General features: G+C 40.2%; 1 protein-coding gene across 1 annotated transcript; it reads left to right on the forward strand.

The window, feature by feature from the left end:
- The first annotated feature begins 6,792 nt into the window (after positions 1-6,792).
- Positions 6,793-9,558, forward strand: LOC148842586 (uncharacterized). Its single transcript, XM_088959807.1, has 3 exons — positions 6,793-7,296; positions 7,894-8,309; positions 8,448-9,558. Exons 1-3 carry the CDS (start codon positions 6,846-6,848, stop codon positions 9,459-9,461), a joined length of 1,881 nt encoding a protein of 626 aa, XP_088815933.1. The 5' UTR covers positions 6,793-6,845; the 3' UTR covers positions 9,462-9,558.
- Positions 9,559-15,394: the final 5,836 nt, after the last annotated feature.

The raw sequence follows: 15,394 nt of genomic DNA on the forward strand, positions 1-15,394 counted from the left end.
AAGTATAACTTGCTGGCATGATATTAAGCCCAATTTTCTACACAAGTATCTAATCTAGCAAGGGTTAAACAGAGCATTTCTATACATTGATTAACTTACACGCAAAAGCCCCAATAGTCCAATTGAAACTACCTCCACTTAATCGTTCTTTACATCCCACTAGAGAGTAGAGACCCCCACCTCTTGACATTTACCTGGTTTTTTAATGGTTTCTTATTGCAAAAGGTCCAGGGATTACCTACCCTAAAGTCATAGTTAAATTCCACTTCACTTTTCTTACTATTCTATCTATAGTCATTCCCCTTTGCTCTTTCTCTTTGCCAAAAGGTGGTGGAGGGATGAAAAATAAAATTGACTGAACCTAACCTCTTATTTTATGAAATTCTGTCAACAGTTGGGTATCCATTATTCAAATAGGAGTTCTATATATATATATATGTTTTATATCTCTTTTCTTTCTATTGGACAACTGGAGTGCCTTCACATCATAGGCGATAGGCCCCCCTCAACAGTAATTAATAATCAACAATCTCCACTCCCATTCTAGCCATGGCTTTTGGCCATATTCAGTTACAACATTCAATAAAATTCCATAGAAAAATGGGTCTCCATGCTATTTCAAATTGGTGTAACGGTTTAATAATATTGGAATTCCATACAAAGGGAAGCTCTTCCACTGACATCTTTGATAGAGTATGGATATATATGGATCCACGATTCAAGGTTTTGATCCTTATCTTTTTTTCCTTCTTTATTATTTCTTTCTTTCAGCCATGCCTCATTGATTAGATTTCCAACTGATAAGTCTTTTTAAGAATGACAATTTAAGCTTTATCATCCACTTGAGCAATTGCATAGTTAAGTGGTTTTTCAGCCTATCACCATCTTTGAATAATAGCACCAGAGTAGAACAGGGAGCAATTAGCTTTATGTCCACAATCCTCACCTACTATCTTTACAGGTTAGACTTGATTTGGACCCTCCAAAGGAAGAGACCTACCAATCCCACACAAGTAACAGCCCCCCCCCCCCTCCTCCCTCCATTCTCCTACCGAACACCTGGACCTTTATTTTGTTTGTTCTGTTTGGGTGGCTGTTTAAGGAAATTTTTTACTGATCAAATCATTTCATATAGAGTACCCTTTGTATCTAAATCCTGACCTAATGAAACCAAATCTTTTGATCCTTATAACCATCTAACTATACCCACAGACAGTAGCTGGCCTGTTAATGTTGATTTCTTTCTTTTTATTTATTCCCTTCTTCTAGAGCAGGGGAATTATACTCTTCACCTGAAAATTTCTCTTGTCCATTTGCAGAGCCAACCATTAATTCCTCCATCCTGAGGAGAACCCATTCATGGGCATAGCCTTATTGGTTGTGCAAACAGGTAGATATATTGTAGAACCATATGCTCTAAATTAAATGACCTCGGTTCTGATCCGAGTTTCCTACTTCATTTCCACCATTCAATTTAGAATTTGGTTGTTCGGAAGCGAAAAGGAAAGGAAGGAAAAAAATTGAATTGGCAGAAGATTAGAGGGCCCCGCCCTGGTACATATCGATGCATAACTGTATAATTAATGCTCGTTTATAAAATGAATTTATTAGATAGATCATAGATGGGGAGGGGGGATCAAAAGAAGAATTCTGCAGCAATTATTTGCCAATTAAGTCTCACTCCTTTTACTTGGAAGATCAATTATTGATGAAACACCTCGTGAAATATATGTGTATTGACTTGTGTGTTGAAATTTTGACTCAGAACCCTTCACTCCTGCAGCATCAGAAAACTTCTGTGCTGCCTGTGCCTTCCACTGCGGCACTGCCCCAGTAAAAAGGTGGCCTGGCCTAGCTTCTCTAATTGCAAGAAGATGCGGCTAGCGTTGCATCTGATCTATATATATATCAGACACACGAAAAAGGTGCACTGATATTTATGCATTCAAACGTCAATGAAAACTAAGGTGCGCGCATCAGGTCTTTTCATGCATGCTTCCATAGAACTATCCGGCCACCATTTGGCCTGTAAAGCTGTGTACGTTGTCTGGTCAAATTTTGATATATACATGGAGGCTGGGATGGAGCTACCATTGGAGGAATTCCGACCGATTAATACCGGTAGTTTATAATCGGCCTTGTTTGATTATATGCATGATCGATGTCGCCGGAATCAACCCTCCTGCTGGAGCTGGCGTGGTTAAGCCGTTCACCAAGATGGTCCATTGATTGATTTGTCAACAAAAAGAACAGGAGTAAGTACTTCAGTTCTGGGCTTTCATGATCTGCAACAAACCAACGACATGGAGTTATTTTTCTTGGCATAATAGTTATTTTCCTGACCAGCACCGTCCTTTGAAAAACTCAAGACGTAAATTCTGTGTCTCTGAACGTGTCATATGTCGATAGAACGAGAATACGAGATGGGTGTTGGTCGTTTGTACAAAAGTGAAATTATTAGAGTCTATTATGAGCTATTATAGATCTTCTATTGAAAACCCAAAATCATGAAATTATCAATAATGAAATATGAATTATGGAACAAAAATCACTACTGACATTAGGGTTGTAAGAGGATGGATTTGGCACCAATGGTTAGACTCCAGAAGTCTGAAAAAGAATAATGGTCCAGAGGTTTCGGTCCGAAGAGGAGAGAGAGAGAGAAATTAGGTCTCATGTGAATAATGGGTTAAAAAGGACTCCCATATAGGACCTTTGATTAATGGGGACAAGCATTATCATAACATCAAATGGATTGTCTTGAGATTAAAATGTTTTCATTGGAAATATTAAGGTTTTAAAAACTGATCTGGAAACGAAACCATTTTGTCACCAGTTTTTGGGTCAGCGATTCAATTCTCCGGGTCAAACGGTTTGAATATCTTATCCATTAGATTGAAATATTAGGGTAAGATGCATACTATATAAAAGAAAATAAGGGTTAACTTTGAATAAGAGAGATTTGAGAAAATTGTCAACTGAACTAAAAGAGTTAGAAAAAGAGGAGGACTTGCAGGTTGCAGGTTTGAATATCTACTCTGTCTCTTTCTTTGATTGCATGTATGTTTAGCTCTGTCTCAAAGCGGAACTTTAGACTCAATTTTTTTCCTTGATTTTTTCAAATTGGTGGATTTATTGTCAATTTTTTCTGTGTTTAAGGTCACTTTGGATTTATCTTTCAAGGTTTTGGAATCCCTTGCAATGTCCACCCTTCCCATGACTACGATTACAAAGTTATTTCATCTAATTATTGGCATCTAGAAAAAACAACTCAAAAGCATAACCATTATGGCCATTGGTTTGTAGAACGGACGGCCCATTCTAACAACAAAATTTAAAAAATTAAAAATGGCCAAAAATGGTTGCCTAGATGGTTCCGGGCTGAACGATCCTATTATCCAGATCAACTAGGAGTTCTTGATGTGAAATAAAGGATAGCTATGAAGTAGAACTTAGAACTATTACTGTATGATCATATTCTTTTATATGAAATGCTTTGCTGAAGCAATATTTAAAAGACAAGCACATGATCTCTTGTAAGTCTTTTATGAGTTTCAAGACTCGAGTACTTATAAATGCAAGTTTCTTATTAAGAAACTATTGTATTTTTTAATGTAGCAAATAGCAATGTTGCAATTCAATTCCAACCCCTGTGAAGCAAGGCCCTACGCTAGTTATTATATATAAAAAGACATAGGTTTCATGTTTTTTTTTTGTTTAATAAAAATTTGCCTTTAAATTTAAAATTATTGACATACTTGTACACATACATACCTTTATGGCACAAGCATGCATACATAAAATACATGTTTATAAAACATTTATACATGCAAACATGAAGTTAAATCTGGTTTTGGTCCAGCCCCACTGATCAAAGCCTCAACCTTGACCCAACCCCAACCTGACTTTTTTGGGTTGGGTTTGGGCCATCCTAACCCAAGTTGCAGCCCTAGTTACTTGAAACATTTGGATATTGTCTTTTTTGGATTTTATTTATCCCTGATATTCTTTTCCTTTTCTATAATCACTTTCAATACTATTCTTTGAGGATGGAAGAGATATTCTAAGTGTTGACCCCCTCTTTCTTCAAACCATAGTTTTCAAAACCAGACTGGACCGGACAGTCGGACTGAAAAAATTAGGAATCGGTTAGGTGTCCGGTTCCATTTTTTCCAAAACAGGATTTTTTCCAAAAACTTTTGATTTTGGTCAATGAACTACTGATTCGGGCAATTAACCGTTGAAACCGTTCGAATGGTTTTGATCATTTTTTATTTTTTTATTTTTTATCAAAACAGGCCGACTGTTCGATTTAAACAGTCGGACCATTGAACCCGAGAGCTGGACCCAGACCGATTTGTTCTCTAAATCGGTTTTAAAAACCTTGCTTCAAACACCACATGCAGATTTAGTATGACTCACTTTTGAGTAGATATTAATTGTTACATTATGTGCAACATTAACGGTATCAACTATAAGAGGGAGATGAAATGAAGGGCTGAGAGCAATTGGTAATCAAGAAAGAGAAACAAGTTATGGACCTTATGGCCTTCTTTGTTAATTTCTTTTGGGCGGGATTTTCTTTTCTCCATCTATGCTGAAATCTGAACTCTTGCATTGAAAAGCTCATTATTAAGCACTCCTGTGCCTTTAGATGATTCTGTCCTTCTTGAGCAATCATCCGGTTGTTAGGGTTAGGGGTGTCAATTGGACTGGATTTGATCCAATCTGATTCAGTCCAGTGTGAGTCCGTTGTAAATGGATTAAGTCTAATCCAATCCAATGAATATTTTGGACCATTTTGGGTTGCTCTAATTTAATGTCTGAACCATCCAATCTGTTCAAATTTGTTCTAATTTAGATTAATTTTAACACAAACCTGATTCATTTACACCTATATTCTTATCTTTTATCAATGGATCAGATATTGGCTAATCCAACCAAATCTAATATAAATTCATTATGGATGGACCAGGTCCAATCCAATCAATCCAACAAATAATTTGGACCATTAAGTCTGGACTGGGCTAATTCAATACACTTATTGGTCCATCCAATCCATCTAAATTGATTTTGGTTTGAACAGGGTCCAATCCAAAATGGGTCCATTGACACTCTTAGTTAGGGTGCGTGTAACAAAGAGAGAGAATACCTCTGATTTATTCACTGCCTTCATCTCATTAAATTCGTTCTTGCACATGGAAAAGGTCAAGCTAATGTGAGTAGACATGTGGTTTCATTTGATTGGGGACACAGCCCTGTCCAAACCACACTCGACAGATCTGGATTCATTTTCTTCCTTTCTGCTATTTTGTTTAAGATGACATACCAGAATTGGAATGTGCAACTGTTTGGTTGGGTGGAATATATAGTTACTCCTAAAATATCAGGTATGTTCTCAGCAAAGAATGTCATTATTGAATGCATAAATTTGTTTGATAGAAAGTTTGAGTGAAAGTTCTTAATAAATTTCAAAAATCCTCATCAGTAACTTTCCCCACCTCTCTCTCTCTCACCAAGAAATATACAAGCACTTGTATCACATTAAGTCCCTGTTTGGTTCATGGGAATAAGGATCTGGAATTGGAACTAAAATGGGTTATTCCAATTTCAATTATTTGATTGGGCGGAATCAGAATTCCATTTACATTTCTGTCAAAATGACATTCCCCTATTTAAAGGAATGGCCATCCCTGCCCCTCCATTGTTATCCTTTTTGCCTCTCTTGTGTTGAATAAGATGAGATTAGTTAGGTTGAGGCTGTCCAATTGCAATAATTGTAGGGGATGGTGAAGCATGGATCCCTCTTAACAATAAAAAGCCGATGACCCAGATGTTCTGGTGGTCTCTCGTTGTCCCTCTAAAAGATAAAAGATGATGAGGCATGGATCACAGCCGCGTATCTGCAGCCTTCATGCTTTCCTCTAGCTAGCTCCACGAGTCCATGGTCAGGTCAATGGAATATATATGGACCTCATCAGGTGCACCTGCTTTGTCCCCACTTCCATAAAAAAACACATTATTCTAGTGTAAGTAATTAGACTAGCGCGTCTGATCCAGAAGAAGGAAGAAAGAAGGAACATTGATTTAACATTCACGGTGTAGGATCTGCTTCCTTAATTCCTCCCTAAAGAGACGTAAGCGAAGTCAACCAATTTACCTAATTAACAAATACAATAATATATTAGGATCCGTTTAGTTTAGAGTTGGAATTTGAATCAAAATTCTCTGGAATCAGAATTGAAATCTGTTTTGATTTAAACAGAAATAGAAATAAAATTTAAAATCAGCAGGAATGAGATTTGATTCTCAAGAAAGGAATAGGAAATGACCATTACCTCAAATGAAGGACTGTCATTCCAGTAAAAATGGGAATGGAATTCTGATTCCACCTAATCAAACAGTTGGAATCGGAATTTGTCAAGACTCTGATTCTCATTCTGATTCCAAACCTCTATTCTCATAAACCAAAGGGAGCCTTACTTTTTTCTTTTAAGAATTTGTAAGATAGAATCATTTTCTTAGATACCCACCACCATCAGGATAGAAGATAGAACAAAGTGGCCGATCGAGGGCCGCGGAAGCTTCGGCCAGTACCCCGCCCCACTTGCGGTACAAGCTCGGAAGCAGCTGTCTCCCAGTTCTTGTCATGCATCATCGATCGGTTTTCTTGGAAGTTAAGAGGTTGACTTCACAGTCCTGTTAATTAATTAATACGATACGATTAATATATAAATATTGAAACTGGGGGGGTTTACTTTCTCCTCATCTCTCTCCTCCCCCAGAAACAACCAGGACCAGCGCTCTGATCCTTGTCTTACCCGAAATATTCAGCGGTGCTGGACATGGATCGGAAGCTCCATGAGGCAGTCCTAAGGGGCGACGTACCCGCCTTTCTCAATCTTATTAGAGAAGACGAAAGCATTATCGAGCAAACAACCTTCTACCTTTTGAACACTGTATTACACATAGCTGCCAAGTTTGGAAACCTGGAATTGGCTTCAGAGATCATTAAGTTACGGCCAGAAATGGCATCGGCAGAGAACGAGAAGATGGAAACTCCATTGCATGAAGCATGTCGTGAGGGACATGTGAATATGATAGAGGTGTTGTTGGAGGCTGACCCTTGGGCTGCCTACAAGCCAAATCGCAATGGTGAGAGTGTCCTCTATGTGGCTACTTATCATGGCAGGGTCGACGCAGTGAAGTATCTCTTGAACGATCCCCGTCTCCTTATGTTGGAAGACGATAGATTTGCAACTTCACTTCATATTGCAGCATCTGCTGGCCATTTAGGTAAGTAGTCCGATCCGGGCATGATTTGAACTTGGTCTTAATTAGTGGATTAATTGGTTATTTATATTTAATTACTACTTGATCTTGATCATGGAGCTCTTAATTAATTATATTGTGTGTTAATGTATTCCATATTAATACTCTTAAGAGAAATTAATTTGTGTATCTGTGAACAGTACTGAACACCCATGCATGTTTTGTGGGTTGGACCTAGTTGCAGAGAGCCCCTAAGATTATGGGTGTTGTTAATTAACGGAAAAGGAGAAATTATTTTGTCATTTCTTTCGTGGTTAATTAATTGGCTATGTTCTAAAGCCCGGTGGGTTCCTGCCATTCCGAATTCTAGAGAACTTGGGTGGGGTTGGGTTGGAATTTGGAAATTTGAAAATTTTTCAATGGGCCCAAACCCTAAGCCAAGCCCAATGTAGTTGAAACTCTTTTAAGTTGGGTTGGGCCCGACTTGTAGCCCTAAAACGGGCTTCTCTATTGTGCTGTTCTGTGACCTGTGACTGTTGAGAAAGTCCCACCTATCCCATACATCGATCATCTGCTTGACAAATGACATGACATTATGGTACTGTTTGATCATGATCACAGACATTGTTAAGGAAATAATTGAATTACGCCCAGATTTTGCATGGAAAAGAGACTTCCAAGGACATTCTCCCTTGCACTTGGCTTGTAACAAGGGCCATTTAGAGGTAACAAGAGAGCTTCTGAAGCTGGACCCAGACCTGTCTTTCTTGCAAGATAACGATGGTAGAACGCCACTCCATTTAGCAGCTATTAAAGGCCAAGAAGATATCCTAGATGAGATCCTCTCAACCAGTCCAGAATCGGCCGGTATGTTGACGGGCCAAGGAGAAACGGTTCTACATCTTGGTGTCAAGAACAACCACTACGAAGCAATCAAATTTTTGGTGGAGGCGCACAACATCAACGAACTTCTAGACTTTCCAGACCACGACCGCAACACCATACTACATCTAGCGACGGCTAGGAATCTCACCAGAGTAAGATATCGGAACATACATGATACATGCATACACCAGCTGCTAGCCCAATCGCATGCAACACCATGCCTGAGCTGAGATGTTTATTTATTACTTATTAGTTTCTTATTTACTTCATTTGGTTTGACAAATGTACAGATTGTTACGTACCTCGTGACTGAGACAGATATTGATGTCAATGCTCTCAACCGCAAAGGATGCACGGCTCTCGACATTGCCGAGTCCAGAGCTGGAAATTCCGGTTCTCTCAACCTTATTCTTGCACTAAAGGAAGCCGGTGGTAAGAGAAACCATCAATTGACACACGGATCGACCGAGCATTCACCCAATATCCAGAACAAATGGGAAAGGTTGCATGGAAATCATTTGCCTGCTTCTCCATGGTCGAAAACTATCTTGGATTTCCCTCCAATCAATCGCCTACAACAAAGACACTACAGTCGCCGGAGGAAGCAACATAAACTCCACTATGCGAGTGTACAGAATGCTCAAAACACACTAGTCATAGTTGCTGTTCTAATAGCCAGTGTTACATTTTCTGCCGGCGTTAACCCTCCCGGCAGTGTTCACCAAGATGGGCCATTTGCTGGGAAGTCAACAATGGGAAGGGCCACCCATTTCAAGGTCTTCATTATTAGCAATAACATGGCACTTTTCCTGTCACTTGGCGTCGTCGTTGTCTTGCTCAGCATCATCCCTTTCAGACGGAAACCATTGATGAAACTATTGACCGTGGCCCATAAGGTCATGTGGGTTTCCGTGTCATGTATGGCCACAGGTTACATGGCAGCCACGTGGATCATCATGCCACATGGCAGAGGAACAAACTGGGTTTTGGCAGCTCTATTGTCAATTGGCGGAGGGTGCATAATGTTAGTATTTGTGGGCCTCGGGTTGATGTTGGCACGCCACTGGCTTAGGAAACGGGAATGGAGGAAGAAGAACGACAAGAAGAGAAAGAGGACTACTGGTCGTATCATAAGCCACAAAATCGGTATATCCTGCTGCCACAAAAGGAGTCTTGGTTCTGGCATAAACAGAATGGGAATGGGGAGTCCTTTTAGCAGCACAACCTGCAACAACTGTTCGAGCTTTGACTCCACTAACTCTGATTTGGAGAGCTCAGAGTTAGAGGGTCTTCATCCATTGTAAATTTGTAATGTCGTCCCTCTGTTATTAACGATCCGTTTGTTTAGTGCAAATTTCATTTGCACGTACGGGTGTAAATGTACTAATGTAGGGAAGTGCCAATGGGTTTGAGTGTAAATTCTGATTTGCTTTCTTTTCCATATTTGACTTCGCCTTATTTGGCTGTGAAATAAGATGTAAAATTATGTGGTTCTCGCTTTATATGAAAAATAATAGAGACAGATCAAGGTATGAGGTAAAATGAGGTGGTCCCATTTTATATAAGATTAATTAAAAATTTGGTAGGAGGTAGAGCCGTAGAGGTGTACATTTTGAATTTGCCAATTTTGCACTCTCAATGAATGCAAAAGAGGCAAATGGTGCAAATCATAATTAAAATTTACATTTTATGAAAAACTATAAAAGTAATTATCTCCTTGTTATAACATATGATATATAGTATAGGTTCGCAATAAGATGTGCAGCATTGACAATCCAAATCTAATCATGATAAGAGGCATCACTTACGTGGAGTCTGATAAATCTGAAAAGTAAAAGAGATATTAAAAGTGTTTGAAATCTGAAAAGAGCCATAGATGTTTTTCTACTTTTTAAAGGATCTCTACAAGTTTGTTTGTGTTGGACCAATCCTTTACCATCTGAAATTTACTGATTTTACTATTTTACCCTAAAACATACTATTTGAAAATATTGAATTCAATTTGCATTATCTCATAAAAAGTAATTTTCAACCTCAAAATAATATTGAAACAATATAGATAAAAAATAATAAATTAATAATTACTAAATGAAACAATTAAAATATTAAAATAATTAATAATTGACACAAATAAATTTTAAAATAATTTTTAAAATTTATTGAAATAATTAAAATTTACTAATTAATAATTAATAAATAACATAAATAAATTTAATAAAAATAATTAATGTTTAATAAAAAATATTAAAAAATAATTAATAAAAATTTAATAATTAATAAAAATAATTAATAATTAATAATAATATTATTATTATTATTCACCAAACCACCACTGTTGCATGTTGTAGTGGCGGTGGCGATAGCGGGAAGATAGAAGAGAAAGAGAGAGAGAGAGAGAGAGAGAGAGAGAGAGAGAGAGAGAGAGAGAGAGAGAGAGAAAGCCACCGCTGCAACTTGCAGTGGCGGTGAGAGGAGACAGGGCAGAGAGAGAGAGAGAGAAGATCTGAACCCAAATCGATCGATCTACGCCTCTGAAAAGACAAAGGCACATGCCATTTTCGATGATCAATTAGAGTAATAGAGATAAGGGGAATAGAATACAGATGAACAAATCCACGGATGTTAGAGAACACAAAATAGATCAACAAAGTTGAATTGATTCATCAGGATAGATCCAATCTCTGCATCGAACAAAGTTCTGACGCCTCGTTAAAATGGACCTTTGATTCTAGGATCTCACCATAAGGACCGAAAGCCCACTCGAGAGATTGGTTGTCGGTGACCCATGTGAGCCCACCAATGAAGTATCAATACTCAACTTCAGCAGAAGCCATGACAGAAACCCTGTGAAATTGAACAGAGAAAAGGGGAAATAGCAAAGAAATGAGGAGACAAAAATCGAAAGAGGGGGATAGATAACCTGCCTCCAAGAGCACGATAAAACCCTCAATCCCCCGAGAGAGAAAGAGAGAGAGAGAGAGAGAGAGAGAGAGAGAGAGAGAGAGAGAGAACTGGGAAGACAGGCTCAAGAGTCGCCGCTGCAAGTTGCAGTGGTAGTGGCGGGAAGATAGGGAGAGAGAGCAAGTGTGAGAGAGAGAGAGAGAGAGAGAGAGAGAGAGACCAAATGAGTCTGAGCACGCGAGAAGACAGGAGTAGCACACATCATTTCCAAAATATTGTAAGGGTAATTTGGACTATGCACAGGCTCTGAAATGCATCTGAGCGCGTTAAGAGCCAGCCTAATCTCTATTATTTTCATATTTGAAAATAAGATTCAGATCAAGTTTAAGAGGTAAAACCAAACAAGTGTAAGGTCTGAAAAGCAACATTTTCAGATTTAGACCTCTGAAAAGTGCAATCAAACGACCTCTTAGGCTCAGTTTGGAAAGGATACAAATACAAATGTGTACATGCAATGAAAATACATACAAAACACAAGATTTTGCACTCTACAAATGTGTATTTATACTCTTTCCAAACTGAGCCTTGATAGGATATAACCACCTATCACAAAAACACAACTCATCTAGCTGGAAAAAAAAAATCACTTGCTATGACTGAAGAGGATAAAATATGTAAATTGTTCACCACTTCCATTAGAACCATTGATTTTTTTTCTCAATCCTAATGACATCCAAACTCCAACTCTACATTCTCATTGAACCAACCTAAGAGCTAAGATCCACTACGTTTTAGGGGGCATTCTATAACATGAATGTTTTTATTTTCATTTATTTTAGGAATTGTCACATTGGCAAAAATAAATAAATAAAATAAAACATGTTCTTGCATCTACTTTTGTTTTCAAAGGAAAAACAAGTTGGTTTTGTTTTAAAAACAATACATGTATGTTTTTGAAACCAATAAAATAATGGTTTTTAAAACTGATGAAGGGTGATTTGGCACAACCTAGTAAGAACAGGTCACGTGAATGTGATCTGCTCAAGGGGTGACAACTCAGCCAAAAGAACTTAGTCCGCAACAATTAGAGCTCGGGTATTCAGTCACCTCAGCCCAAAACCACCTCGACGTAAAGACACCTCGACACCCAATCTAGTTCGAGGCTAAAGAACCGAAGTACCAATTCGGGGCTAAAGAACCAAAATGCCACATAATCACTCCAGAAGCCTCCCCAGCGGACCCTGAATTTCTCAGGATCACGACAGGACTCATCCTCACTCCGCCCGAATCGGAGGAAAGCGACAAACCTTATCAACTAACACATTGCTCTCCTTCAAAAATGGAACAGATCGCAGCCCGAAGATCCCAAAGCTTTTTTATAAGATCCACAACTACGCCACTATATAAGAACATCGAACCCCAAGGCAAAGGTACGCGTGATTATTTGCTCACTAGCACTCTAGCGTTCAAGTATTCAGCTCGCATGTATAATATAATACTGATTTAAGCATCGGAGCAACCTCGTCGATTTAGCCACCCCAGCTTCTCTGATCTATTATCTTGCAGCTTGGTCTAGCTCGCCACCCAACTAGTGTTCAAATCATCTTCTAGCTAGGAGTATCCAAATCACACACCATCAATTGGCGCCGTCCGTGGGTACCGATCAAAAAGTCATCCCAATTTCAGTTGTAGTTCTAGCTTTCAATTTATCTCAATAGATTCTTCCAACAACATTGGGAAAAGCATTGAGATGAACGTCACTAGGGGGCAAGTTCAGCAATCAACCTTCTCCCAAGGTCTCACGGTATGCATCGGTCAATTTACTATTCCCCTTACAGCTTTAGGAGTCCCAGCACTGTCCGTACTGCAGGTAACTACGTAAGTGAGTGTCCCGCTCCCCCCAGTGGGCATAACTTTCTCTAAGCCTCCATGGTCCCCCTTGGAATTGAGCACTCCCAATTCCATGATCTGGTTCAGTGCGTCCGGACAATACAGATCCAGATGCAGTAAGTCCAACAATTCCAACAGTATCAACAGCAGTTCCCACCACTGCAGCCGAACCAGCAGCCAATTCCACCCCGGCACCCAAGGTTGCGCCAGGTCTAGAACCAAAATTGGATTGGAACTAGCCAGAACATCCACCGATCCCCCCATCGAGGTGAGGGGACCTCGCAAGTGTTAGTTCCTCCCAGGGGTCAAGCTTCACCCCGTGGGAGGAGAGACAGTCAGCACACTCCTCCAATCTCACAAGGAAATTTTAGAAATAGACCCGAGGATAGTCAGCTCAACAAGGCCAATCCAGTGCGGCGCTTCCAGCAAGAAAACAAAGGATCATGAGGAGATAACAACCAGCCCAGAGTTTGAGGTGCGAACTCAAGGTAGGACCCCCCGGTGCCTCGTGATAACCAGTGCGAACTCCACAACTAGTTGAACTCGACAAGAAGGAACTAGGATCCACCTCGCAACAATGTCCGTAATGATGTCGAGATACCAGATCAGACCGAGGTCAACAACACCAACGCTGAGCTGGTAAAGAAGCAACAACGCCACTGCCACAAGACACGTCGCTCCTTGGCCAAAAACAGTCCACCAACGAAACCAAGCCAACAAGCAGAGCAAGCTAAAGAAAAGGAAGAAGTGAGCTCAGTGGCAATGAAGACTACGCCTCCCTTGCTTTGCCGGTCATCTCCTCTGTCTCCCAAGCTCCTAGAAACCCCGATGCCGAAAGACTTCAAGGTACCCCCATTAGATAAGTATGACGGGTCGTTTGACCCCAATGATCATGTGGATTCTTTCTAGTCTCAGATGCACCTAGTTGGGGTTGACGAATCCTACATGTGTGTGCCCTTCTCCACTATGTTCAGGGGGTAGTCCAAACCTGGTATCGAAACCTCGCACTAGGCTCCCTCAAAAGATGGGCACAGATTTCTGATCTATTTACTACACATTTCATTACCAGTAAGAAATGTCCGGAGTCACAAGAAAGCCTTCTGAACTTGGTTCAGAGGGAAAGAGAATCAATCAGAAGCTACGTAAAGCACTTCAATGTTACTTTCCTGTAGATACTGGACCTCAATCTAGCGGTGCAACTCATTGCGGAAAAGAAATGAATCAACCATAAAGAGTTCAAGTGGCACGTGGTAGCCAACAAGCCAAAAGATATCACCGAGTTCCTTAAGTTGGTAGACCAGTTCATTAGTACCGAGGAGGAGATCAACCAAAAGATTGACAATCCACCGATAGAAAAGAGGAAGATATAGAATGAAGGGACGAGCAACGGTGGGTAGAAACGAAAGAAGAGCAAGTCCCCGAGTAGGGGAAGAAGCAAGTCAAGAAGTTAGTCTCCTTTGCGCGGGCACAAGTCAGGTCGACGTTCCAAGACCCTGCCCATGGAGAGAACAAACTATACACATTTGAATGCTAAGCAAGGAGAGATATTAATGGATATTAAGGATTCGTCCTTCATCAAATGGTCTCCCAGGCTAAGGGGAGACACAACAACAAGAAATCTGAATGACTAATGTCATTTCCATCGAGATCATGGACATAACATGGAAATTTGCAGGAATCTCCGTGATGAGATCGAGGAACTTATTCGTCGCGGGTACCTGAAGAATTACATCCTGCAAGAAGAGAGGGGGCAAGCAGACCGACAGAAAGACCGATAGGGGAACCAGAGGAGGAATGCCCCTGAGACCAGCAGGTAGAATGAGCAGCCACCTCGATAGTTGGCAGAGGAAAGGCCAGCTCGTGGAGTGATCAATATGATCACCGGTAGGTCCATCATTGCCAGATGTACATCAGCAGCTGGGAGGACCTCGGTTTGCGAATTGGAGAACGAAGGCGAAAACCTGCCAAAGCGACCTCGACTTGAATAACCGATCTACTTCACAAAGGATGACGCACGCGAGATCCAGTACCCACACGACGATGCTTTAGTAGAGAAGCTAAGGATCAACGACTTCGAGGTGAAACACATCTTAGTAGACTCAGACAGTTCAGCAGACATACTCTTCAAGGAGACCTTCGACAAATTACAGTTACAGCAGAGCGACTTGAAACTGACAGATACACCTTTGATAGGGTTCAACGGTGAGGAGGTCATGCCTCTTGGTCGAGTCACAGTACCCGTGGAAGCATGCACGTGGCCAAACATTGTATGATTTGAGCACACGTTTTTGATAGTCACGACTCCTTCCCCCTACAATGCGATAGTAAGTTAGCCTATCACGCAAGTTTTGTGTGCGATAGTGTCCACTTACTACTTAGCAATGAAGTTCCTAACTGACTACGGGGTGGGAGTCGTGCAAGGTGACCAGCTTGAATCCCGCAAGTG

The sequence above is a fragment of the Nelumbo lutea genome, chromosome 8 (assembly GCF_056320005.1).
Source record: "Nelumbo lutea isolate HS-2025 chromosome 8, American lotus-T2T, whole genome shotgun sequence".
NCBI lineage: Eukaryota > Viridiplantae > Streptophyta > Magnoliopsida > Proteales > Nelumbonaceae > Nelumbo > Nelumbo lutea.